This window comes from Aythya marila, assembly GCF_965140915.1.
Source record: "Aythya marila genome assembly, chromosome: 4".
Lineage (NCBI taxonomy): Eukaryota > Metazoa > Chordata > Aves > Anseriformes > Anatidae > Aythya > Aythya marila.
In genome coordinates, this window is record NC_139045.1 from 37094526 (window position 1) to 37122463 (window position 27938).

The window sequence follows — 27938 nt, forward strand, 5'->3', positions numbered from 1 at the left end:
CAGTCAGGTTGTGGGGCTGAATGACAGCTGAAGGATCTTACCTCCCTGGGGAAGGATGCTGCTGCTCTGAGGACACAGAGGGAAGAAATATCCAGTTCAGGTGCGTAAGGGACAGGAGGAGCTGGACCTGTACGGGGGAAGCTGAGGGCTGGAAATTGGCCTTGGTGGAGGAGGAGGTGAAGAGGAGTGACAGGTGAGTGTGAGGCATGGGTGGTCAGATGGGAACTGCCAGAGAAGCGCTTTCGCACGCTGGTGAAGCTGAGCACACGTTGTGATGTGCGTTATCCGTGTCCTGCTGCTCTGGGGGCTCCTCTGAGGGGCACGTCAGACTTCAACAGCGCTGACACACAAAACCTTGAGGCTGCCGAGCTCTTTTGAGCACCTGCCTTCGCAACCTTCGTCTGCTTATTAAAGCGCTGTGTTTTTTTTTTTTTTTTTTTTTCCCTTTTCCCCCCGCACTGAGGACGCGCCGCCTCACGACGGGTGCCGACCCCAACGGCCGCTCCCTGAGGCGAGCCTCGCGCCGCACCCTCCCCACCGGCTGCGGGCGGTTGCGCAGGCGCGGGGCATGGCCGCGGCTCCCCGCGAGCATGTGCAGAGGCGGCGGGGGGGCCGAGCCGGGCCGGGCCGTGCCGAGCCGAGCCGAGCCGGGCAGGTTTGGCCGCCGCAGCCGCCCCGCCCCGCCCCGCCCCGCCCCGCTCCCGGCGGCTCTGCCCGGGCGGCGCCCACCGGGCCGGGGCGCGGAGGGAGGCGGCCTGCGGGCACGGTAAGAGCGGAGCGGGGCAGAGCGGGGCAGAGCGGGCGCTGTCAGGCGGCTCCGCCTGAGGGGGGGCGCGGGGCGGCTGTCAGCGCGGCCTGGCCGAGCCGAGCCGAGCCGAGCCGTGCCCGGCGCCTTGTTTACCGGCGGCGAGGGGGGGGGGCAGAGGCAGTGGGGGTGCCCCCGCCGCCCTCACGCCTCCCGCGGCCGCCTGTGAGGCGCTGAATTGCCGCGAGCAGCTGTCAGCGCCGCGCCGCCCCTGTCGCGACTCGACTCTGTCGCGACTCTGTGGTGGCGCTTGGTCCGGCGCCGTGACAGCAGGCTGCGTGCGGCCTGTCGGGGCGGAGGGGCGCCCTGGGTGTGCGGCTCAGGCAGTGGGGTTGTGGGGGAAGCTCGGGGATGGGGCAGCTCCGCCCCGCTTCGCAGGAATACCCCGGGGTAGGCTGGCATCGCCGTGTGGCGGTCTGAGGGGGGCTTAGCAAAGCTGCCCGTCCCTCTGGGGGCTGCGGGAGAGGCAGGTCCGAACCTCCAGTCCTCACAGCAAAACTTTGCTCCCCGTGGTGCTAGGGAAGGTAAATGCAAGGCTTCCTATCTGCCTGTGATGGGGCTGCTCTGAGGGGCTGCCTTCTCCCCTCACTCCCTCTCTGGCAGCATCACTCCCTTTAGGAAGGGTGCTGGGAACAGGGTGATAATTTTTTGTATGATGGCCTCAGTGCCATGCTCTGTTCCTCTCTGAGGTTTCAGTGTTACCAGGTTCAGAAAGTCCCCAAACTTCAGCCTGCTGTGCTCCATCATCGGTTAAGCCACCGAGGGGCTTTATCTCCGTAAAGCCAACTTAGAGGTCTTGCTCCTTTGTTCTCTAGGACATCCTTTGAAAATGAATCACGTATTTGGTGTGCACTGCTTCCTTTGTTTGTTTGTTTTAAACCTGCATCTTTTTTTTTTTTTTTTTAATCTGCCCCTGCTCTTTTATTATGTAAAGCGATGAATAATTGTTCCCTGCTCTGGGCTGTGGGGCGGTGGAAATGGATGTTAAGGACCGGCAATTGACGTGGAGGAAAGAGAAGTGCTGGTAAGAAGTAAGGGTGGGCATGGGAGAGAGGGAAGAGAAGGTTTCAGGGAATCTTTAAATAGAGAGCAGTGGGAAGAGAGCCTGCTAATAGGATAAAGTACGGGAAGGGCCAGGAGAAGCGTGCTGAAGTCACAAAGCTTTCTGCAGAACGTTGAGAGTTTGTAAGTCATTATAAGCTCTTGGGGCTCATCAGCTTTAGCTATTGATTGAGGTTTCAGAACAAACTGAGGATGGACAGATTTTCTGGTTACATATATGTGGAAGTAGTTCCTCGAGTTTCTTACTGGATTGGGTACACCATTAGCTCAATCCGACGTGATAATTCCTGTACGTTCAGCAATAGGCTTGATGCCTTGTTGGATGGATGCTCCTGGTGCTCTGAAGTATGTTGTGGCCACTTTTTGCGGCCATACTTTTTGAACTATGCTTTGACCACTCCTTATTTTGACTTCTCTTTCTGTAACTTTCGGTGTAATTGCCAAGCTGCTATAAATTGCATGGCTGTCTGTTTTGTTCTTCTGAAGCTGGAGATGCAAAGGTTTCCCTGTGCCATCTTTTTGAGCGGACCCTGTGATTCTCTTTGATTTTTTTTTTCTCCATCAGCTGTTGCGCTAACTCGTCCTTTTTAGTTTTTAGACTAATTCAGTGTTTCAAGAAAATGAAGTTAACTCACAGTTTCGCCTGCAGATGCCAGTGTAAATCAGTCAGCCAGAGCTGTGAAGTTGTCTGGGAAAATGTCTTAAGAAGAACTTTCAGTTGGCCAAACTTTTTTTTTTTTTTTTTTTTTTCCTAGTGTTCTTTACTTTGTAGTATCAGAGTGATGGTGACAGGTCCTTGGTATGTGTGAGGTGTTGCCCATGAAAGACCACCTTTGTGCCCTTGTGGAGCCTTGTTGCAGTTAAGGGGATTCAGCAGTGATCTTGGCCGGTGTGTTTCTGTGCATATAACATATTTCATTTTCAAGCTGACTTCTTTAACTGGTTTGATCAAACTAAGGAAAGGCTTTCTTGAGAAAAGCTGTATGTGATGCTAATGCTGGCTGCAGCCCTGCTCTTGCGGTTGCATCTGTGTAGGTATCTGCATAAATCCGTCCTCAGGATTTTGGATGCCAGCTGAATAAAAGGGAGACATTGTTCCAGGCGCTGTTATGTTTCTTCAGACTGCTGTGGGAGCAGCTGCCTCTGATCACTACTGCACAGTCTTCTGGATGTTTTTCTTGTTTTCTTGTGTGGGTACAAGCGTGTGCATCTTTTTTTCAAGCACAGATTTTGTTGTTTGCGTATAATTTAAATAAAACTATACTACAACTATTTGCAGTCTTACACACAGAGTTAGTCTTGAAGCCAGTCCTAAATAGTTTCTTGCTGAGTTTGGCACAGGAGAGGTGCCATCCCTTTCATACCATTTTGCATTACTTCTTTAGTTCTGTTAAGCTGCTTGTTTGCTTTTCTGTTAACTTGACAGTGGTTGCACACCGAGGGACTGACTTACAATTTGGTGTTTTGTATGACTGCTACACACTTGTTTAAGTTGCGATGTGCGGTGTCTTTCACCATCTCTGGTAGTTACCCAAAACATAAGAGGAATGTTTGGATTTCTTGTAGGCAGATGCTTGGGTACATAATGTAGACCTTCTAAGTACAGTCTTAATCATGGCAATAAGCTGTTTGGAAATGTTGTAGCCTTTACAACAAGTGCAGCCTGTGAAGACCAGTGTTCTGTATCTTTGTGTCTGTTGTAGTGATGAACAGAAACTTCTTGCTGTTGAGGTGAGGACTGTAGCTTAGAGATTCTGATTTATTTATTTATATGGAGGGGGGGGAGAGGGGGTTGGGGGCACCTAGGCTTGTTTCTGTTCTCCTGCAAGATATGCATAAAAATAGTTGGGGATGGTGCAGCCAAGCTGTTTTCCCTGTTATAAGGGGTATTTCAAGTGATTCAGAACTAGTTTGTCTGCGTTTTCCAGTGATTAGGAAGAACAGAAGAAGCTGGATGTCAGGTCTGTAGTGAAATGATTTGGTCAGCTATTTTGGAAATTTCAGTCTATTTAATTATTTATTTTTTTTCCCTCTGATGTAATTCCATGTTTTGCTTTGGTGTGAGCACCCACCCAGAAGTGAAGGAAGTGTAGTCCTTTTTAAGCTTTCTGCATGTTGTACTGTAACTAAACAATAATCGTGCTTTGATTGAGCTTCTGTGCTTGCTGATCACCCCTTACTTAAAAACTCAGTCTTGTGTTTTGGCCTTTTTGTCTCACTTAAGCTTAGAAAACACAGATTTTGGAAGCGATTTTTTGGAAGTAGTTAGGGAGTCTTTTCCTTTTACAGAGGTTGAATTAGGTGTTTCTTGCTTGGGAGAAGAGAGGATGGGGAATAGATCTGGTATGCTGCTGAAAATCACGAGCAACGTGGAAAGGGTTCCACATGAACACGCTGTGTAGTGAAGGCAGAAAGAGCCCACGCGTGGCTGCTTCCTTCAGGAGGGGATGCATCTGCAGGAATCTGGTGTCCACACACCTACCAGTCTGTGCCTTGTTCTAGCTTAGAGCTGTTAAACCACGCTGAGCTGCAGCTATTGGTTTCCCACTTGCTGCTCGGTGGGCTTTTCTCTTTTTCCACCCTGTCAGGTTTTTGAAAAGTTTGCTGGATAGGAAGAGTCTGAGTGTAAAGTTCAAATCCCGATCTCTAAAGACTCTGGGCCTTTTGTATATTCCTTGTCTGGGTGGTTCCGTGCCATCCATCTGACGATGCCACCCCTTCAATGAACACAGAGATGGAGCATCCTAGTCATCCCCCTGTATATTTCTCTCTGTAAGGTTTTTGTTCGTTAGGAATTTTGCTGGAAAATGAGGATTCTGTAGGAGCATCTGTGCTCCTGCACTCCTCTAACTTCGATTCTGCAGGTAATTGGTTACTCCTGTAGAGATAAATCAGTGCAGAAGGCATCAAAACTTCTTGTAACCTAGGAGACAGAGAAATAGCAGGGTAGGTTGTTTTTTTTTGGACATAATCTCATCTAGTATACCATATGAAGTGTTTTCAGTTGCTGCAATCTGGCAGCTGTTTGGCCACCTGTGTGGGATTATAGGAGATTCAATATGAATGTACAGTGCGCACGGTGTGGTGTGCGGGTGTTTATTTGTGTTAACGCACTGCATGGGAACCAATTTAGCTTTGTGTCGTGCTTAAACTGTGCAAAAGCGCTACCTGTAGTGCTCTTATGTTCTTGCGTGGACCTAAGTCTGAGTTGCAGGAATAATGCCAGTGTTTGAAATTGATCGGATTAAAATAAGTTAAAAATAAATTTTCCCTTCTTTGGACTCCTCTTTTGGGTTATGATTGTGCTTGGCAGTGTTTCTAATGTGGATCTAAATGGAAAACTAGAATAAAAAAGGTCTGTTTCCAGGGAAAGGTTTTTTTTTTTTTTTTTCCTCCTTTGGATTGGTTATTTGGGTGTATTCATATACAGCTGTTTTGCCACTCTGCGTATTTCTGAATTTAAAGGCTTTTGAAATGTGGGAATTGGTGGGCAGGTAAGGAGCAGGCTTTTTATGCTGCAGCCTGGAGGGTGAGAGGTGCACATGGCTTCGAGGATGCTTTTTGAAGTCTTCTCAGTTTGAATCCTGTGTGGGGAGGGGAGGAGGTCTTTGCTTTATTTTCCGCTGTTTCATTAGTAAGGCTAGAATTACTTTCTGATTATTAGTCTTTCCTTGATGAAAAAGAAAGTAATACTACGTTGATTTTTCATGCAAGTGAAGTATTTTTAGGCATGAATCAAACTTTTTCTGAAGTTGAGTGCCTACATAAGCAAAAGCACCTTGCTTTTTTCTAAACGGCATATGTTTTATCCTTTCCTTTGGAATATGTCTTGTGCTTACTCTGCTGCTGCAATAACAACGACTTAAGGTGGTGTCCTTTTATTCAGTTTTGATTTCCAAGACATGAGGATCAGTTGCCTAGAAAGCTGCCGTCAGAACTTATTCTTCTTGGCTACTGACTTGTTGTGCTGAGTTGGTTTGATAACAGAAATGCCTTTCTAAACCCCTTTTTGTGGCATGCTGAAGGATTCTTAATACTTTTGGTAAATGAAGCATTTCAAGCATCTTTTGCATAGTATTATTTTCTTGACTTTATTACTTGGTTGCCATCTAGCTGGGGAGAACAGTAACAATATTTTTTGCTAGCATACCTAAGCTATTGTGTCCATGAAGATTTTCCTGTTGCTGCGTGAATCTGAGCTAGCATTTCACTGTATAGGCAAGGTTAAGTCAGTTGAAGCTGGCTGCCTGCTGTTGAGAAGCAGGATTATTGAGTTTACTCATTAGTCTATTAATTATAAAATTCTTTCTTCGTCATTATGTGTGTTGGAAGATGCATTTTTTTTCCCCTTCTAGACCTCTTTGACTGCGTTAGCTTTTTAAAAAGGTGGATTTTATTAAGAATCATGGGTTTCTGACTTCTGTTACAATGCATTGATCTCTGTGGAGTTACTTGCAAGGGTAATTGATATCAGATTGGCTTCTTATGTCTCACGTGGAATATGTGCTTTCTGTTGTACGACTACGAAGCCAAGCCTCTTAGTTTGCATCTTGAAATAGTAAACTGCTCTTCACGGCCCAGGGTTTATGAACACAGGTTATTTGTCTCTTGGAAAGACAGGATATGAGCAATAAGATTTATACAGAATAAATAAATAGCAGTTGTTTAGAAACAAAGCTCTGCAGTTAGTCTACTTTGAAGAAATTCACAAAGATGGAGGTTGTGTATCTTTATAAGCTAGAGTCCACAGTTTACTTCACTTAAAGTGTTATGCTGTGAAACTTTTTTTTTAAATCATAACAATTTCCTCTATAGAAAAAGAAAGAAGTGGAACTACTACAATGCTTTTTATTTCAAGTAAAACCATAGGTTAGAAATTAGATGTGTATTAGTGGGATATATGTTAGGTATGAATTGCTGTAGAAGAGCAATATGTTTGAAAAGTTGATGAAATTTAATGAAACTACACGTTTATGAAATGACTACGGAACCAATAGAATAAAAGAAAATGTCATTTGAAAAATATTTCCTAACTTAATAGGGAAACAGCTGCCGTATAAAAACCATACTAACTCAAACGTGCATCTCAGAGTTTGTTGCTGTTTGACCCCAGTGAGAAATCATCATTATTTTGGCTGATTGAAAATATGTAACTCTATTATTTGTTTTTCAAATTAACGTATGAAATTCAACAAATTGAAAAGAATGAAAATGAAATTTATTACTGTATTATTAAAAGTTAATCTGAACCTTGTGTTGTATGACAATATTCAGAGTTAACTTTACCTACCTTCACCATCTTTCTGTGTTGTGTTCACTGATGTCCTCTCTTGATGTAGAGATGCATCAGGCAATAACTTTTCTAAATGTTGAAAGTCGTTCGAGTGTAAACTGTGCAAATAACTTAAAACTATTTTGTGTTTCAGCCACCTGTTCCTAGCTGTTTAACAGAAGTGGATTGTGAATTTAAGCGTTTGATAACCTCAGCCTATCAGCATTAGAGTCTTCGGGACAGATAGCAGCTCTCAAAGCCTCTTCAGGGGATGCACCATGACATCAGCTGTGATTGACACTGGAGGTCCTGGCCTGGAGTTCGACAGCAATGGAATAAAAAAAGAGGAGGTTAGAAAAAAAAGAAAAAAAAAAAAAAAAGGAAAAAAAACCCACAGAATTTATTTACTAACACACTTAATAACTTTTATCTCAGTTTGAAAGAAAAATTTACTGTGAACTCGTGTGTGAAATGGACCAGAGATTGTTGTATGGGGTATTATAGAGCAGACCATTTTTCAAGGATCTCTTATTTGATATATTATTGCAGGGGAGTGGAAGCAGTAAGCTTTGAAGTCTGTGGTACAACTGTGGACTGAGCTTACAAAAAGAAATTCTGTACTAAGCACCTCTTTAAAGTAAAGATCTCAGATGTGTCTTGAGGTAGGATGAGACAAGCAAAACAGTACAAGGACCATTTTCAGTGTATTTGCTTCTATTTTGCGTTGTTAAAAAAAATAATAATATTCTACTATCCTGTAGGTTGCGGTAAATTTTGTGTTTGGCAGAGTTCCACTCCTGCAACACTTGAACAGATTAAGTATGCTGTAACAGACATTTTGATCCTTAAACAAGTAGAGATAGGCATATGGGCTTTGAAGTAGCTAGTTCTTTTGTGATAGCTTATATATTTAATCCAAAACATGAGTGTTCATAAGATAGAGGTCAGCCATAGGTATGTTGCAGTCTACAGGCAAAGCCTTGATTATGTTTCATGGAGAAGGGAGAGAAGAAATACTTCCCACAGCTGAGTGTCTTAACTAAAAAGCTTGCTGTTTTGCAGTATCTTAAAGTTGTCTGATGCTTTAAATCTCAAGTGCTCAGAGTCAGGAGTGAGATTCAGGAATGTCCCTCTGGTAGACAATAAGCTTTTTTTTTTTTTTTTTTTTTTTTAATATTTCCCTTTAAAAGAAATTTTCTTCTAAAACCCTTCAACATTGTTATTATTCCATAAAATATGTAAGAGCATAAAAGGAAAGTACTGATTTAGAGTTCAACAGTGCAGTATTTAGAGTTTTTTTTATTTTTATTTTTTCTTTCTATAGGAAAATGAGCCAGTCTCTGAATTCCCTGCAGTGATTGTGGAGCCAGTTCCTAGTGCCAGACTAGAACAGGGTTACGCTGCTCAGGTCCTGGTTTATGATGACGAGACTTATCTGATGCAAGATGTAGCAGAGGAACAAGAAATTGAGACTGAAACTGTGGAAACAGGTAGACTTATTTTATTTTCCTATTAGATTTTATTTCTTTTAGAAGTCCATGAGGAGTGTGACTTTTTGTATTTAATTGCAGAGTAGAGATCCTGACCTGGTATCAGATCTGTTGCCACTGAAGTTACTTTTACTTGGCTTCAGTGGCAGCAGGACTGGGGCTTGTCCTGATAAAAATGTCACCCTAGGTTTAGTGTAATGAATTGTAACACTGCGTGCCCTCATGAGTAGGGGAATCTTCATTTATGTGTTTGTTACCTTGTTATGCAGGGGTTTAGCAAGGCAGCTAAACATGGAATTCTTAAAAATCAGATGAGCCAGGAACCTGGTTAGAATATACTTTTACAATGTGTCTGAGCCAACTAACTGCAGGGCAGCTGGCAATAGACTGCGCTGTTCGGTTTACCCCATCTTCCAATTCTCTCCCCCGGCCCATGAGCTCTCTGCTCTGTCCCTTGCTATCCTGCTTTTTTTTTTTTTTTTTTTTTTTCCTTTGCTCTGAGAGTGATTTTAGTGCTGATTTAGTGGCAGGAGAGCGTGGCTGGAGGGAATGGAGTTGGACTATCCTTTTATGGGCAAAAAGCCTAATGGACTGAAATCAACTCAGCTATATGGGAAGGTAACAAATTATGAATGAGGAAGGCAATAGAGCTTTGGTGTTAAATCGACTTCCCTATTTAGGGATGTGTCTATCTTTTTGTGCACCTTTTTTCCAAAGCACATGCTTATTAGCTTTGATCTTTCTGTGGGACACCTAAGTCTATTTAAACAGTCTGAAGAAACAAAGGCTGTGCTCCTATGGGAGCCTAATGACATCTAATTGCCAGGCTGCTGCTGTGCAGCAATTGCCATGGTCCCTCCTGCTTTCTTGTGCTTACACTTGTTGAACTTCTTTTTAACCATTTCAGTATGCTGATTTTGCAAGAAAAAATAGTAGAGAAGCCCTCAGCTGCTCAGTATTTTTGCAGGGTTAACTTTGCTGATTTACCATGCTGACATGGTTCAGCGAAGGACCTGATGAGTGTTGGGAGGGGTGGCTGCACACAAAGGGAGGACAGGTCCTCTTGGGCTTTCGATACTGAATTGGAGAGACCACTTGAGCAGAGCACGGAGAGCTGAAGTTCATATCCTTGTGCTGCCTACTTTAGAGTTGAAGGTTTGAATTCATGATAGGCAAAACAAAACTGACAGACTCTCCTCTCATAAGCTTAACTTCATAGCCCAATAAATATATGTGCATTCCCATCAGACTTGGTAGGTTTAAGTTCAAGTTGCTCCCTAACCAGTGGATGAAATTTCTCATACGTTTTCTGAATGTGGATGTTAATCTCCCGTGGCACTGCATCAAAAACTATATGCATCAACTTTATAAGATACGAATGAACTAATGGTTTGGGTTTTGTGAGAATACGTGCAATTCCAGTTTACTGGAATGTGTTTTGAATTAAATATGCCAATTATGAGTGAAATTAATGTAAAGAAAAATGTGTATTTTTTAAAAATTATTTTTGACTATGGTAGTAAAACTTCTGAGGGTAAGGTAAGTGAGAAGTGAGGGTGTTCTTCCCCAGAAGCTGAGTTTTATAAATTAAACTTGTATTTGACAACTGTTAAGTGCTTGTACTTTGATACCTTCTGCATTCAGAGGTGTTGCTTTTTAAACGTTAAGTATCCCTCTTCATGTGAGTAAGATTTTGATAAATTGAGGGCTAGGAGAACAACACTCTCAGAATGAAGAGCTACTGCAAATGAACTCAGTTTTTAAGTATCACTTTCTGGCTACAGTAAATTGGTAGAAATTACAGTTAAAAACTCATAGTTCTTCTGTAGGGATCTGTCTTTTAAGCTGTTGTTTGGGGAAATACGTGACTGCTTCCAAGTCTTGATATTTGAAAGTACAGTCTTAAATTTTATGGGTCAGTTTACACAATAATTTGGTGAGTTTGTGGCTGGGATTGTTACGGGGTGTGTCTTGGCTACAGATAGGTTGTATTTATAAATGTCAGAATACCTTTAATATGTCCATAAAAATTTAGTGTAACAGCATAATAAAATACTGCATTTCATTCAAATGTTTAAAACTTTAATATTCTTGATACAATTATAAAGAAAGTGTGCACAGAAAAGCCAATTTTTAGTAGTGTAGATGAGAAATTTAAAATATAATGATTTTAAAAAATATAAATAGATATTATAGTTTGTGATTCCAAGAGGTCTTTGGGGAGAGATGTAATCCTTTCCTATACATGTACTCCAGCTTCTCATTATTATTTGTACAGTATGTACAATATCGATCCACTGCAATTTTCATGATGCAATTATATATGACAGTGTGTAATGTTTCCAGATGGAGTTTTTAACTAATGTTGATGAAAACTGCTTGGATTAGACTGTTCCAATGGAGGCAGTCTTGTGGGGCATCATAAAGAATTCTTGACTGTATTTGAAATGACATTTATCCACTTAACATAATACATGTATGTTTGCCAGTATCTCTACTGTTGGCCAAAGGTGGCATTTTTTTTTTTTTTTTTTTTGCAACAAGCTATTTGCAATTCTAATGACTGCTGATTTACATGCTTTATAACTTCACAAAATATTTATTCCAAGAGCCCCGAGCTACTTTGCAGTTAATCTAATCCTCTATAATTTTAGTTCAATGCAACGTTTCTAGCCTTTGGAGATATGAATCAGTGCCCTTTGTGCTAAAAGTAAAGGAGTAACTGAGGTGGTAGCATTTACTTAAGACACTGAAGAGATGATTTGTACTGTGCATTGAGTGGTTTGTTTGTGGCTTGCTGCTCTGTGACTGGATTTGAGACTGTGTACTGCAAGGACCGCCAGTGCTGATCCAAGGCAGAATCAAGACCTGTAATGTGGTTTTGTATTTAAAAAAAAAAAAAAGTATTTTAAAAACTTACTGTTCATGAAATCATGATTCAAATAGGCTATATAATCATTATAGATAACCATGCCTATAACTAATGATTTTTTTTTTAGTTAACTTGAGAGGAGTCTGAAAGGCAAAAAAATATACTTCTTCCAGCCTGTCTCCCACTACTGTCTTGATTCGTGAGTCAAGTATGATTAATTATAATTAATCAGTTAGCTATCAAATTAATCCATTAACTATATTTTTTTTTCTCTTTTTTTCTTTTTTTTTTTTTTAAAGAAACAAGAACCACTTAGTGTTTTGAGTTGTATTTTTTCTGTACTGTTCCAGAAAAGCTGCCTGATTGCTTGGAACAGGAAAAATTCTTGATAAAAGTTTTCTAGGAAAAATGAAATACAAGATTTTTGATCTTTCCAAGTGTCTGTATGACATTCTCAATGAAAGTAGTTAGTGCCTTTTTAATGTTTTATAGGTGAAGTGTAAGCCTTAGAAATAGTATTTAAATTTATTTTCTGACGTGTATGATATCACTCTTAGGCATAATACCTTTAGATTATTGGGGATGGAGTCAACATCTTTAAAACAAACATCTTTAAATTTTGTTTACTGCAACAGTCCAAGTGTTTGTGTAATAAATAATACATCCTTCTTAATGATTGGTTTATAGTATCCAGATTTCCTTGGCTTCCATTTCCTGAGAACTTGTCTGTCCTTAAAGTATTTAGCCCTTCAAATCTGTGTTTATTCACCAAAATCTTTGCAGCTAACCTAACACCATAAGGTGCTGTCGTTAAAGAAGCAACCACTCTGAAATTAAGTTTCTGTAGTTCTGTTAATTTGTCATGACACAGAACCCCTACTGTGGATGTGTGTTAGTTAATGGGATAACCTGATCTTTGGGTTTGCCATATGTGCAGTGCTGAAGGTACCACAATTAGGATCTGCTGATCTTACACATGGTTGATTTCTAGTCTTTTAATTGAACAAGGCATTAGATGAGTGTGTAAGTGATAGGATAATCTATTTAAAACTGCCAGGAGTTATCTGGAACTTCATTGTGAGAATTGGTTAGTACTTTCTGAACTCTCTTCATACTGATTTTAAGCCTACACCGGTGCTACTTTTTTCTGTATTCCCTCACTTATGATGAATTTGCAAAACCAGTGTTCCTTGCTTTTTACAAAACTTGTTGTACAGTAGACAGCTGTTAATCAAATACTGCTGTACGTACAGTAAAACTTTATCCACCTGAGAAGTACACCAACATCATGTTGCCAATATATACCCTGGTTTAATTGGTTCAGTGAATTTAATTTCTTGCATCAATAGTGTTTTTCCTCTAGCTTTTGGTTAATCATCAAAGAGACAAGTATAGGCTTGGGATTTTTCTTTCTCATAACCTTAAGATCAAAGAAGAGGAAACAAAACAACTGCTTTTGAGAAGCTGAGATACCATTTGACTTGTGAAGTGTCCCCACATTTTTGAATTTGATGTTCCATCAGAATTCCTCCTGTGGTATAAGCTGAAATTCTGTTTTAATTCTAAAAATATTATTGCCACAGGGGGGTAGAAGATCTGCAGGAAAATATGGGGATCTGAAAATGAGCCCCTCCAGGATTACCATCTGATGGAAAAATATTGGGCCACAAAGACAACAATGATGGTACGTTTGTCTATAATCTCTTAATTTTTTTTTTCCCACCAGGAATTTCAGTTGAAGCTATCGTGTAAATTGGTAGTCATCCTTAAGGAGGGAGGAGAGGAATAAACAGTGAATTTAGGCTTAACTCCTCCCCTGATTTAAACAAATGCATGTATGAAATGTATATTTTTAAGGCAAATCTTCTTTTACAGGGGAAATTTCAGGTTATTACGCTGTTATCAGCATGGGAACTAGTTTTGTGTATCTGCGTAAAGTCTCTAGTTGTTACCTGTTCTGGTTTCTGCTGCTATTTGTCTTTTCTCATTATTATTAAAATTGTTTTCTTCTGACTTCTTTCATGTGAGTGTGAGCCTGTGAACTCTTACGTTTATCTAAGACAAGTTTGCGTTGGTTGTTAAATATCACATACTTAGAACTTGACTTTAGAGCTGGTTAAAATCTTACATTTGATTTTTGGCATGCATATGTAGGGGATAACGAAAGCGATGTATCCTTCCTTTTGTCCATACGCTACTTGATTCAACTGCCTTTAGAAAAGATGAATTAACATCCAGCATACGTTTCAGTGGAGCTGACGTATCCTATTGATTGAACTTTGTTTCTTTACTCTGATGGCTTGATAAGAATTCTTCAAAGCAGAGAACAGTTTGTCTGTGCTGACTAGAAATCAGAATTTGGAAGTTCTGTGAACTTGGTTAAACTCTCAGCTTAAGCTGGCACCATCTTCATCAAAGAGCTAAGATGAAGCCCATTTGCTAGATAAAAGGAAAAAAAAAAAAAAAAGATAAAGCTTTGAGTGAAGATGGAGTACTTGCTCTTGGCCAAAAATTTGATGTCTCAAACACATTTGTGGACTAAGAATGTGAGTTAATTTTATACGGTTTTTACACCATGTTGCTACTACACTGGTGTGAGTTCTCACTTGCATGAAATCCGTTGCATTTTTGCTAGGTAAATGCCAATGACCGTGAAACAATATGATGCCCCTTCAGTTGCACGTGCTACTTGTAGCATTTAGGCTAGGGGCATGTACATCTGTTCTCAGCAACATTCTTAATTCAGAAACAAAATTTAACTGCAGCTTAAATTTTGTGTCATCCTTGCTGGTGTTTCCTTTTCTGAGAACGTAATGGTAAGAGCTGCACTATGGATGTTAATGTTTTTAGGTAACAGTAACAGACTGGTTGTTGGAAACAGTTCTTTGTAGACTTCGGGTTTCTACCTTGCTGCTTTTTAAGTGCTCCATTTGTTCTGAAAGAACACTGAGACTAAGTATTTGCTTATAAAAACTATTTTAACATACACTTTTCAGGCACAATTATATTTTATTTTATTTTTTTTTTTTTTTTTTTGTGGCTGATGAGGCTACCTGAACGTCTTCCTAGAATGGGGTGTTGAATTAGACCTTAGATGTACGGATTTGCGCTCCCCTCTACACTCCCAACTCTGGTTCCAACTGGGAGTAAGAAATTGTCAGACGTTACTACGAAGAGTCATGATACTGATCTAAGTTGAACCATTCTGCAGTTTGTATCTTGTAGTTAGAATGCACTTACATGCCAAAACCATCTTGGTGTGAGTGCACAAGTTAGTGGTCTTTATTGATCAAAAATATGATGACAAACTTGAAAGTAATCATTTTTAAAGGTGAACTGCATATTAAAAGGGAGAAGGCAGTTAATAAATTCTAGGATCTCAGTAAAGCCATGTGTATTTACAGGGGCTGAAGTTCCTGCTCAAAGATTCTGTGGATTTACAGAGTAGACGTTTGTTAGTACCAGAGAAGAAGTCTTAGGAATTGTAAATGCTAGGTCTTGAACAGTTGTTGTTCAATGGTGGTTTAACTCATACGCCAGTCTGTTACCAATCTCAAATGCTGTCAATTTTGCAAACTCAGGTCATGTGCTATGGAAATGCCTGATTTGTGATAGTCTGCTAGACTTCCCTGAAGTTAAAGAATTTAATTATAAGGCAAGGAATTCCATATTTCAGTATTTTTGGGGACAGACAAGTCTTTCTTGTTCTGCACTCATAAGTGATTGTGCTGGAATTTAGACACTTGTTCTTTTGAACAACTCCTTTCTGTTTGCCTGTGGTACCAGGCATTCGGTATTTGCTGTCCTCAACAGCAGGCTACTTCTGTAGCTGCTAGAGGTGAATTTCTTCAGGATTCTGGGCAAATCTGACTTTTCTGTAACTGTTTGGAAATTGAAGGTGGCCCCTCTGCACTTGGGTCGAGACACTCCTGGAATTGTCAAGTTACCTGAAGCTTTTTAGTTTGGTTGGCATTTGGGTATAGTTCATCTGTCATGCTTTCAATTTCTCATGGTTTTGCTTGTGAGCATTCATGTGGGCTGCAGATATCACCCAGTGACAGATTGCTGTCTACCCTTGGCTGTTTAATCAAATGAAGTCAAACCAATTACCTCTCTGAGAATTAATAACTGCTTTATGATAATTGCCTTTTCCGAGCATAGCATTATCATGCTAGAATACAACCGGAATCTTCTGTGGCTAAAAATAGTTAAATAAACATTTTTCTTTCTGGTTCAGTGCTTGCCATCAGTGATGGGCAGTGAAGGAAAAAGGTGTTGTTAGAAGGCTGTAATTTTAGTATTTGAAGTTCCAGAGTTTGTGGAATAGATTCCTGAGGGAAGCTAGACTCCTTTGCCAGAGATCTCTTCCACGTATTTGTCAGAACTGTGGTAGAAAAGGAAATTTTGCCTACGAAACTGGGGGAGAGGAGGCTTTTAATTCCTCTATAGTTGCTGAAGGTGACTTTTCAGGGAAGTTATGGGTAGATGATTCCACTCCCACCAACTTCTGCAGATCTGCTGAAACTTTCCCTTTTTTTGTATTTTGAATTTTTATATCAGCTGTCTTGCATGCAATCAGTCTCATTCATTTTATTCTCTTCGATTGTCTTTCATTTCTTCAGAATAATCTGTATGAAGTTTAACTAGTATGATTTACAAAGCCAAAGTGAAACTTAGTTCTTTTCATGTGAGCAGTTGTCCGTATCCCTTTGAGTTGATGGGTATTTTACTCCTGCATCCCTACATGTCAGGGGATATAATTCACTCGGACAGTATTCCTGTTGCCCAAGTTACCTATTTGCCAAAAACTCTGAAGTGAATAGGGATGGAGCTGTGTGTTTGCTGCAAACGCACTTGCTCGTTATCATCTCGAAGTTACTTATAACTTCCAGCATTCATATGTGTAACTTGCATTATTCTAACACTAAAAGCCAATAGTAATAAAAAGATAAGATAACAAACGTATTCCTGCCTGACAAAGAGTGATGCCGTTTCTATACATTTTCTCTACTTGACAACAGAGGAACATCAGTTAATCTGCAATTCCATGTGGTCGTATTACACTGGTGAATATTTCCTGCCTCTTTGGGCCTCTGACTGCTCCTCCAGAGTAGCCTTTGTAGCCCTCTTTATTAGCCTTCTGCCTAGAAAGAAGGCTTTAAAAGAGAGATTAAAAAATTAAGTGCCCATTTATTTTTTGCCCTATGGACCGTGTTTTTCCCCTGAACTGCTAAGATTTAATAGCATGACAAATCAATTGGTATTTAACATAAAATACTGTAAACCATACAGCTTAAACCCGAGGAGCTGCAGAACTTTCAGGGAAAATCACATTCTTCCTTGAAGTCAGTGTTATGCTTGAATGCTTTACTTTGCCTTTACTTGTATATAAGTAAGTTCAGGGCAAAATGATCATTTTGTAGGTTTATTGTAGTGGTCTACTTTACAGTCTCCAAAATGTGTAGGCCTGTATTTTTTCAGCTGATAGGAATCCCTTGGGCATCCATCTCTCTGTGGGATCAGACTGAAGAACTCGAATGATGTGTGCAGCTGTTCTTGGCCATTCCACGTGAATTGGCAAACACCATGCTAAGACTGCTGCAGTAAATAAATGCTGCTTGGAAAACTGGTATTAAGCCAAAAGCTCGATACTTTGTACTCTTTTTCAAATTATTATCATAATTCTTTTCAGATGCATGGTGTTGGTCAAAAATCACATGCGTGGGTTCCTTGGAAGTGCTTATTCAAAAAGTTTGTTTTTGTTTTTGTTTTTTTTTTTATTTTTTTTAATGTTTTTCTTTTTTTCCTTCTGTTTTTGTTTTTTGTTTTTGTGTTTCTTTTTTATGCCTTAGGCAAAACCTCACTTTACTTGTAGGGGGTAGAGGGAGCAGCTGGGATACCTGCCAGACACTTCGTTTTGTGGCTGGAAGTTGCAGCCAGCGATGTCCTTGCTGAATTCCGTGCGGATCAGTAAGGCAACAAAGTGTGAATGCATCTTTTGGAGGGTACAAGGGCGTGAGCTGCTGTTGTCACAGGCCTGGGTCTTCCAAGGTGTGTGGTGGCTCGGCGCACCCTTTGGGTCCATACCTAAGCTGCCCACCTATTTTCAAGGGTATTTCTGGGGCTGTGGACCTAGCTGCTTGCTGAAGAGATGCGCTGGGTAAATGGTGGTTTTTAATGCCGGTAGGTGCCCGGACAGTGACAGGAGCACATGGTTCCATACCGAGCACTGAAATAGCCGGGTTAGCAGCGCTGTTAGCCTAGGGCGCGCTGCGGGAGGCTTCCACTTCACCTCCAGGGATCTTTAACGAAGGGCCGTGAAGTTTGGTTGCGCGTTCAGGCGTGTGCCCACGCGGGCTGCCTCCCCTCGTCCTTGGGCTCGTCCCCACCGGAAAAACTCCAGCGGGAGCACACCGCGGGGTCCCCTAGCGGCACTGCTGCGCTCCCCCTCCCTGCAGAGCCCGGGGGCAGAGCAGACACCGCGTGTGTGGGGTGTGCGCGTTGCGGAGCGGGGCCGCGAGCCCCTCAACCCCGAGCGTGGTTCCTCGGCAGCGCCGGGAGGGGCCCGGGGGGGCCGCAGCGGCTCGGGCTCCCCCCGCGGCGCGGCGCGGCACTTCCTGTCTGGGGCCGGCGGCGGAAGGATCGGCCCCGGCCGCCCCGCAGGAAGCGCTCCCGCTGCCGCCGCCGCCGCGGTGCCCGCCCGGCTCTGCCCGGCCCCGCCTGGGAGCGCCACGGCCCCGCCGCGGGGGCGCGCCCCCTCCCCCGCCCCCCCCCCCTCCCTCTCCCGCCCGCCTCCTCCTCCTCCTCCTCCTCCTCTTCCGCCGGTCCCGCGCGCGCGCGCGCGCCCGGCGGGCAACGTGAAGGCGCTGGGGCAGCGTAAACATGGCGGCGGCCCTGCACGAGGGGCCCACCAACCAGCTCGACCTCCTCATCCGCGCCGGTAAGGGCAGGGCAGGGCACGGCGGGGCTGGGCTGGGCAGGGCAGGGCAGGCGGGGCGGCACCGGGCGGGGGACGCGGCGGCGGCACCGGGCGGGCGGCACCTGCACACGGGCACAGCAGCAGCGGCGGGGCCGCAACCAGGAAGTGCGCGGGGCGCCCGCCCGTCCTGCCGCACCCCCCCCGGGCTGAGCCGGGCGCTCCCGCCGCACGCGTGGGGCCCCCAACACCCCCCCCCCCCCCTCCCGCCCCGCAACGGAAGCGCCGCGCTCCGCCGGGCCCCCGGTACCGCGGGGGGGTGTGGGGGGGGTGAGGGGGGAGTGCCGGCCGCGCGGCGCCCAATGGGGGGCGGCGGCGGGGCGGCGGGGCGGGGCGGGGCGCGGCGGCGGCCAATGGGAGCGCGGCGGAGCGGCGGCCGCCCGGGGCGCTGGCGGGGCGCGCGCGCGTTCGCGCGGGGCCGGGGGCAGCGCGGTGTAAACACGGAAGTGGCGCCGCGCCGCCACGCGCCGCACGTGGGCACGGCCCGGGGGGTGAGGGGGGGTCTGGTGCTGGGTTGGCACAGCCTGGGGAAGGCGCCGAGGGGCCTCCTGCCGAGCGGGGCTTGGGCAACCGCTGTGCCTCCTGAAATGAGCCTGTAAGGTAGCACAGCCAAATGTTAAGCGATTTGTTCGAGCCGAGCAGTTTGTTTTAGCTCGGGGAGTCTTTTATGCCTGCCCACATCACGTTACGAACGCAGTAGGAAATTGGTGACTCAGACGATTTTCAAAAACGTGGTCCCACACGTTGTTCTCGAGTTGGAAACCTTCTGCCTTGATGGTACCGTGCTCGTGTGCCACAGCTGCGGAGGCACGGAGAGCAGAGCGGGGTTGCTGTGGAGCAGTGCTTGTCTCAGCACAAGCTACGGGAGCTTGAAAGGTACCGCACGGTGAATAACCACCAGTGGTTTTCCGTGCTGGTGCCTCTTCATCAAAGTTGGCGCTTTACTGAGGAACCCTGCTGCTCTAGGTTGCTTTTCTCCCCCGTCCTTCTCACGAGAAGTGCTACCAAGCCTTGTGGCACGTCATTTGGTCGAGCATGCTTTATCTGGTCCTCTTCAGGAACAGCCTCCCAGCTTCTGCTTGTCCCATCCACTCTCTGTGAACCTGTGCCCTCACTTCATCCTTGGTTCTTCTTTTCTAGCTCTATTTTTTACCTCCTGATGGAGTACTTGGACTCGCTCCCATCTATTAATTACACACTTTCTAGAGTGGCAAAAAGGTACTTTATGTAAAGCTTGCATTGAGATGTGACTTGCACTGAGATGTGACACGGAGCATTTCCAGGTGTGTCGGTGCAGTGATGTTGCCTCATCACACCTAAAAACTGTCAGAAAACTCCCTGGGGAGACAAGTGCTTCTGAGCCCCAAACCCTGGGCTGGCTAAAGGAGAAGCTGGCAAGCTCAGAAGACTTCAGACGTGATGGTGGTGCTTATTTTATTGGGTGTTTTCAGAGATGTCTTTTGGCGGCGTTAGTTTGTTAACTGCCATGACAGGCAGGCAGCGTGCGCTCTGTTCAGCCACAGGCAGCAGCGTTGCTATTTTTTGCTTGGTATTTGTTAGATGGCAATTTCCACGTAGACCTGAGGAACTTCTGTTGAGAAGACATCTGTGAAGTTTGTGATTTCCAATGTTTTCCATTTTCTGACAGCCAGGTAGTGCTCTTTCTATTGGAAATGGGATGGCTACTGAGGGCAAAGGTGGGCTGGCTCCTTTGCTCCCTGGTTTTCTCGCTATGCAATTGCAGCCTTGGTCCCTGATGCTGGGGGGCTTGCATCTCCTTTCCTCACGGTCTAGCCCCTAATCAGGTTGGCATAATACTGGAAAAGTACAAAGATGGATTTAAGCTACCTTTATCACCTTGTTCCTGCTCTGTGCCAAGCACCTCGTGGTGCAGCTCACAGGCGTTACCTGCAGGAAATACCTTGCAGCTTTGGGTAAAAGCAGAAAAACCTGGGATGCCTGTAAGCAGTTAGGAATGGATGACCTGGGGAAGCCGATTCAGCGCTCTGCCTTGCTGCTGAGACGTGGCAACTGTGTGAAGCCCAGCGGGTTCAGCACCCGGAGCCGGCACCCAGGCTGCCCCTTACCCCCGTGGTAACCTGCAGGAATGGAAATTGAAATTCTTGCTGGGGGAGAGGGTGGTGGAAAAGCTTTGTCGACCTGCTTTAAATCATTTTTTCCATGCTGCAGATTAATAATAGTCTAAACGCTGACTGGGAGTTCCTGGTTTTGGTGTTGGGGTGGCACTGATACAGGTGTAACTGCTGGGCTCTGAAGGCCAGGGCAAAGCGTTGTCTGGCAGGTGAGGGGGAACCAAGTCACCCATTCGTGTGAGACCCCACCACCTCAGAAAGAAACCTGCAGGCTGAGGGCTTCCTGCAGGTGCTCAGCGCCTGGCCCGGGACACCCCTCAGCTGTATCCTGGGAGAGAGACACTGAGAGCACCCAGGACCTGCAGGGAAAGGGCTCAGGAGCAGGCTGCCGTGCCCATGGATCAGTGTGGGTAATACCGACCCTTTCTGTTGCCAGGATTTGCCGTGCCCTCAGGGTAGGCTTTTGTTGTTGAAGCTCAGCCTTATCAGGCGTCTGCTGTTCCAAAAGATAAAGCCCCCTAAATAGCTTGGGGACAGGGCTGTGGCAGAAGCCTCGGTGGGCGGCTGGGATGGTTCAGACCTTTCCTTCACCTGGGATTTTGCATTTAGGTCTCCTCCAGGTTTTGGTCCCGTTATGTGTGTGTTCTGCTGGCTCGTGGGTTTTCCACTTTTGCTTTTAAAGTGGGATATGCTGGGTCTTTTCCCCACATGTGCCTGCACAAATCTCTGTGTGTCTCTAGCGCTTTCCGAAGGCAGAAGCCATGCCAGGAGCGTGGCCCTGCTTCCCCTGAACAGCCGCCAGTTGCTTCTCGGACACTTTCGGTAACGGGATAGGAGCCCTGGAGCTGTCGTGCAGAGCCAGTGCCGAATCCCCTTTCCCTCTCCGAGCCGGAGATAGGTGACCCTGCTCGGCTAAAGATAGAGCAGCCCGGCAGCGGCAGGCAGATTGCCTTACAAGGCTTGGTAACGCAGCGGGGCAGCAGCGGGACGCATACCTTGGGCTGCAGCACCCCGTGCCAGGTGCCTTCGGGGTCCTGCTTCCTCACACTGCCCCGAGGTGAGGAGCTGGCCCGACGGGGATCGGAGCCCCCTGCGAAGCCTCTTCATTTTCGTTGTGCCCAGCTCCAGCCGTCTGCGCCGCATCGGAGTTTCAATGGGCTCTCTCCAAGTTACTTCAAATTAGCTTTGATTGATTGCTTAGCTTTCAGAAACTTTCTGAACTTGAAAAAAGAGACTTTTACCCTTTTCCCCTATTGCTTAAAAAAACACACTCATAGTCTTTGAATGCTTTTTTTTTTTTTTTTTTTTTTTAACCCTGCTAAGCCCAACTCACAGATATTCTTAACAGCAGGACCCCAAACTGGATATAACTGTTTTGCAAGCTCATTGTGTATTTATATGTATGTTTTTTGTTCAGATAGACTGAAAATCGGGAGAGAGGTGACCTTTATATTGTAATGGGCTAGTAGCTGGAGATGGGATTCCTTTCTTCCTCTGCTGTGCCAGTGTGCAACCATCTTTAGTACAATCTGGTGTATTCTGGTTAAATCAGAGGTGGAAAGCAAATCCCAAAAGTTTGCTGCTGCAAGCTCCTGAACTCCTGATAGATATGGGGAGTTGGCTGTGAACCAGAAATCTCAGCTAAGAAGTGCCAGTGGTGGTTCTTGTCAGTTACTTGTCTCGTGTCTTCCCTGAACATTTCTGTTGGCAGCAAGGTGCAAAGACACCTGGCAATTTGGGGATCTACATGGTTAAGACTGAATAGCATTGCTGTACAGCGATACCTGTAGGCTGCTGTGAGTACTCTGGTGTCATTACACTTTCTTTTTTTTCCTTTTTACAGTGGAAGCATCAGTTCATGGAAGCAATGTACACTGCACAGATAAGACAATTGAAGCCGCAGAGGCCTTGCTTCATATGGAGTCTCCTACCTGCCTGAGAGATGCCAGGAGTCCTGGTATGTCAGCCACAGGTCCTGCTCAGGGAGGGCTTTCTTTTTCCCACCTGTTAGTAAAACAATCAAGTTGGGAAACCGGCTTCTGTAGAGACCTATATACTGTTTAAAACATTTTCTTGCTCGTTTCAGTGCTGGTGATTTGAGTTTTTCCACAATTTTTCCATCCTGTAACAAGCATACTTCCAGGTGGTACCATTCACCTGAGATAAGTTGTTGGGTATAGATACTCGAATAGTGACACGCTTAAAATGAACTTTTCCATCTGAACATCAGGAAACGCTTCTCTGACATGTGGGTGACAGAGCACTGGCACAGGCTGCCTAGAGAGGTTGTGGAGCCTCCCTCCTTGGAGATCTTCAAAAGCTGCCTGGACGTGGGCCTGGGCGCTTGGCTCTGGGTGTCCCTGCTTGAGCAGGGGGTTGGACCAGGTGGCCTCAGAGGTCCCTTCCGACCTCAGCCATTCTGTGGTTCTGTGGCCATATTTTATGTGGCTAAAATAGAGTTAATTTAAGGGAAGCCTATTTTCATCTGTTCCTCTATTTTAGAAAGACTGAATAAAGTATGTTTCAAAGTGTTACCAGTTTAAAAAAAAAAATGATTCCTTTAGCTTGATGTTCCTTCCAAAGTTATTTAATCTGTGTTGGATGAAATAATGGTTAAACTGAAACCACAAAGCTACAGAATAGGAAATGGAGATTGGGATGCAGTCAGGTCCAGTCCTTAGTTCACTAAGGGTGAGAGATTTTCTAATTTGTTTTGTTTAAAGCTGACTTTAGTTCTAAACGCTATTTCTCTGATAATACTTTGCCTATGCCTAACAGTACTCACAGGTGTGCATGTTTTGGGGATTGATTTTCTACATGATAGTTTGTTGGAATTGAATCTTGCTATACTATTCTACATCTTGCAATACTATTCTACATTTACAGATACATTAAAATAATTGGGTAGAAACTTCATTGGATGCTCTTTTTTTTTTTTTTTTTTTTTTTTTTTGGTCTGTCTTCACAGTGGAAGTTTTTGTCCCTCCTTGTGTGTCAACCCCAGAATTTATCCATGCGGCCATGAGGCCTGATGTAATCACAGAAACTGTGGTGGAGGTATCAACGGAGGAGTCTGAACCAATGGATGCGTCTCCTGTTCCAACATCCCCTGATATCCATGAACCGATGAAAAAGAAAAAAGGTGTGTATGGCTCTTCTGAGCAGCAATCTCAAAATTTATTTCTTACGTGCACAGCCTCGGATGATGCAGTCGATAGGGGTGTAGGTAGGTTAGATTATCTGATTTCTCTGATCATTTATTAAGATTGATTGAAGTCTGCAATGTGAATTCTTAGAGAATAAGGCTGTGAGAGCAACAGGAAGTAGCAAGAAAATATGTTTCACCAAGCCATTCAGGAAGAGAATGTCTTTTCCTATTTAACTGCTCACTGTTTTTTGAGGCTTACAGAGTGAAGGAAGGGTGAAGAAGGATTAAAAGTGGACTTGAGTGGGTAAATGTTGTTTCTCTGAAATACAGATATATTTGGAGAGCAGGTGGTCTCGGCGATCTTCCAATGAAATAGCAGGGAAAAAACATAAATTAGTTTACAAAGTCAGTACAAGATCTTCCTGGCAAGATAAATTCCTTATTAGTCTGATTGGTACGGCTTGGAGAAGACACTGATCATAACAGTAAATGAGGTCTGAGCATTCAGCTGCCAAATGGGGTTGCTCTGAAGGGTTGGCACCTGATAAGGTTTCTCTCTGGACTAGCAGTTTTCTTACAGGCACCAGTATAATTCACTTAGCCACAGAAATGCTTTTTTTTATTAGGGCTTCCAGACACAGACGTGCTAAGATTTGCTTCTAGTTCAGGAAAAAAAAAAAAAAAGCCATGTCATGATAAAGTGGTATAAACCTGAGATCTGCAAGATTGAGATCTGGTGAAAACACATGCGCGTAGCAGACAACAGTAAATGACATAAGCAAGAAAATGATTACTGCTTTTTTGTAGCTGTACATTGGATTTAAACCACTTGTTTATTTTTCATTGTCTGTTTGAATGGTCATTACTGAGCAGATGAAGTTACAGGGTTCTGCTCAGAAAGTTCAGAAACTTTCTGAACAGCATTTTGTATTTCTTCCTATTACGCGGTCTAAATCCCAGCTCTTACATGTGTAAGGTCATTCAGCTGTAGTTATAGAGCTATAACTTATGTCTTCATAATTAATTCCTGTTGAAGTCAGTGTTTAGTGAGGAATATTGTTGATCAGCAAAAGTTAATGCTCATGTGCCTGAGGGAGGAGAGTTAATTGCTGCTGCTTCCCTTGAACTGAAGGCAGAAGCTTGCACTGTTTACAGTCTGCTGCCCTGAGGTAGGATCCTCTTCCCTGCATGGGCCTGTTTACCTCGAGTGAAAAGGTCACCGGAGTCTAAAAGGATGAAGAAGCCACAGGCCTCGCTGGGAGAGGATTTCCCTGGCACAGGGAACACAGGCAGCTCTAAGCCTGCCGCCTGCTGAGGAGTCCCCAGCTAAGCCGCCTCGGAGCGGTGTGCGGAGGGCAGGAGGCAGCGTGTGGGAGCCCTGCCAGCCTGCTGAGCGCTGGGGCAGCCTCGCACGGGTGCAGGTAAGCCTCCAGAGCTGCCTCCAGCACTGCCCAGAGCTCCTGGCACCAGGGAGGCTGCCGTGGGGGCCATAGCTGCCATAATGCTCTGCTGGATGCGAATCCTGCACGGCACAACTCCCACGCTGAGCAGAAGCTCGTCTGTAGCTTTTAACGGAGAGATGCAAAGTGGAAGGAAGTGCTTCTGGTTTCAGCTGTACAAATTTCTTAGGAAAACTGACGCTCTGGTCAGCACACACACTAGAGCCTCAGAAACAAAGCAGAAGGAAGGAGGAATAATAGGTTTCAGAGTAAAGCAGACGCTGGACTAAAAACATGCAAGTACATTGAAGATTTACTTCATATGTTTGGTGCATAGCTCACCTGCCATTACAGCAGCTGAAATTGAGTTAAAGCTGCCTATGAAATAAGCAAGCAAACACTGTATTAAATTGGATGTGCAGTACTAGTAATCTAAGAATGTAAATTTGTACATACCTGTAGCAAGGAAATAGCATAAAAAAGGCACAAACTGCTTTTTTAGCAGAGTCAAACTATAAAATAGTTTTATTCTGCATATGATCAATCTTTTTTTTCTGTGTCTTGTGTGCAGCTGGCCGTAAACCGAAGACCCAACAGTCGGCTATTTCAGATGGCTCTCCAGATCTAGGTATCAAGAAGAAGCCTAGAGAAGGCAAAGGTATAGTTTTCCATTTATTAAGTCTTTAGGATCATGAAGTTTATAAGTATTGAATGTCACAGGGAAAGCAGAGATCTTGAAATGTTCGCTGACTGAGTTTGCACTGACTTTGTTAGAGTTTTAACTTCATTTGATGTCTCTGAAGCTGTTTGTACAAGATGTAGCACAAGGCTGTGCGCAACTGTTTTATAAAAGCCCTAGTACACTGTGCAGTTAATAGGCTTTGTGAATTTTCATTTGCTTTGCGTTTATTGCCTCGTGCTGTCTTTTGTGGTTTGCGTTGCCTTGTTGCTAGGCACGTAATTTGTTAAGCTGCCACTGAAAGGCTTGTTCTCCAGCAGAAGCAGCTAATGGGCCTTTGTAATGCTGAGGGTTGGAAATGTGTTCTTAATTGATTCACAAACTTCAGCTGGGAATATGTTGCTTGACTAATAGATTTGGATTGGCTTAAGGGGAAAAACAAATGATGCTGTTTCTCTGCTGCTTGAGTGAGGGGTTTAGTGTAGAAGGGACACGTGTTTTTTATGTTTTTCATGACAAACAGTCATTTTGTGGTATGCAAGCCCTGGCTCTTTGCCCAGCGGTCAGACAGGCTGGTGCACCTGCTCACAGGTTACCTCTCAGTTGCAGTACAGTGCATCAGCTCTTACCCTGGCTGAAGAAGATGGATCTGGTTCCCACTAAACGCTGCTTTGAGATTTTGCTGCAGCAGACAGATTTTAGTGGTTTTCAGAAGCAGCGTGCTAGCTGAAGGACTGTGCAGCTGTCAATATGGGAGATATATAGATGGATATAGATTAGATAGAGATTTCTTTGAGAGCACGATTTCTGCTGTTCACATAATTCCTTATCTGGGTACAGCTTCTGAGTTGTCATGCTTGTGAGCTAAGGAAGAACGGACACTAGCTCATGAAAACCAGTACAGAAAGTAGTTCAACTTCTGCATTGCCCACTGTTGTTGGCTTTGGTCTTGGCTGTAGCAGCGGACCTGAATGAAGGGCACAGATCCTTACATTTGCTGTGCCTAAAAGTACATACTTTGATTTTTATTTTCATATTTTGTTTTTAGTGTTCTTAAAGCCTTCTTTGTAATTCTGATTTTGCTATTAGAACTTTCTGTTATTTGTGGAGTACTTGTGAACTGCTTGGTTCCTAGCTTGCTGCACAAATTACTTTGAGAAAGGAGGCCTGTGTTTCTGTCCGGTCCAGTCTTTGTCTCTACTGGTGATTTCTTTCTCTAGCTGTTCTGTTTTATGAAGTGCGAGATGTGACTACTTTTTGATAAATTTCTGTGGACCGTTGTAATATGTGTTGTTCTTATTCCATTCTCATTTTACTCTAGAGCTGGCATAAAATACATTTGCTTTCTTAATGTAGGATAACTTGATGTCCTGCAAAATAGTTTGTTACTTTTTTTTTTTTTCTTTTTTTTACTATTTATTTCAAAAAAAATGGCTTGCAAATGTAGGCTATTGTACATGTAGCATGTTTTAGGAAAGCCCAGGAATTATTCCTAGCGCTGGTTACTGTCAACAGAGTTAAATCGAGGAGGAGGAGGACAGCTGGTTGTGCACAGTTGGAAAGGGGATCTCTCGTTGTCTGTAGGCACTCATTCCTGTGCGTTCCTGATGCTCTGTGGTGCAAAGTGAGGCAGCTGTAAATATGATTTAATTGCCCCCTTCACTTTATTATACAGGAAGAACTGAAGACTATTTATTTATTCAGTGGCATAAAAGTACTATTATTTGTCTTCACTTACAGGATTGGCAGTTTAGGTCTAATTTCTCTTCTCTTACTTTGTTTTTTCCTTTGCTTAAATACTCTTTGAGTGGAGTAGCTAGCATAAAGCTGCAGGAGATTTTTCCTTCCATTGGAGGAAGCAAAACAGGCCTTGGGCCTCCCCTCGTAGATGCTGGTACGAATGTGACAGTTTGTCGCTGCACACGATGCCTTGTGTTAGTCGCATACTTTCTGGCTATTAATCCTTCTATTTCGAGACTGTGGCTGACGTTCTTAAATAGCTGGCAGTTGTAATGATCAGCCAGCCACAAAAATGTCTTTCATTGTGCAAAATCTGCTCCATATGAAGCTAAGGCAGACAGGTAATGATCGTGTCTGGCTCA

General features: G+C 44.0%; 1 protein-coding gene across 3 annotated transcripts in view; it reads left to right on the forward strand.

Moving 5' to 3' along the window:
- Nucleotides 1-627: 627 nt before the first annotated feature.
- The window catches only part of ELF2 (E74 like ETS transcription factor 2), a 32536-nt gene continuing 5225 nt past the window's right edge, over nt 628-27938 (forward strand). The window contains exons 1-6 of one of the 3 annotated variants that reach the window (XM_082759967.1): nt 628-766; nt 7294-7489; nt 8464-8629; nt 22414-22527; nt 23539-23712; nt 25729-25815. In XM_082759967.1, the coding sequence (XP_082616093.1) occupies nt 7418-7489; nt 8464-8629; nt 22414-22527; nt 23539-23712; nt 25729-25815 (613 nt within the window). In that variant the 5' untranslated portion in view covers nt 628-766; nt 7294-7417. Of the gene's footprint in view, nt 767-7293; nt 7490-8463; nt 8630-13148; nt 13186-18223; nt 18442-22413; nt 22528-23538; nt 23713-25728; nt 25816-27938 lie in introns of those variants that run through there. The other 2 variants (XM_082759969.1, XM_082759968.1) reach the window with 2 other exon arrangements.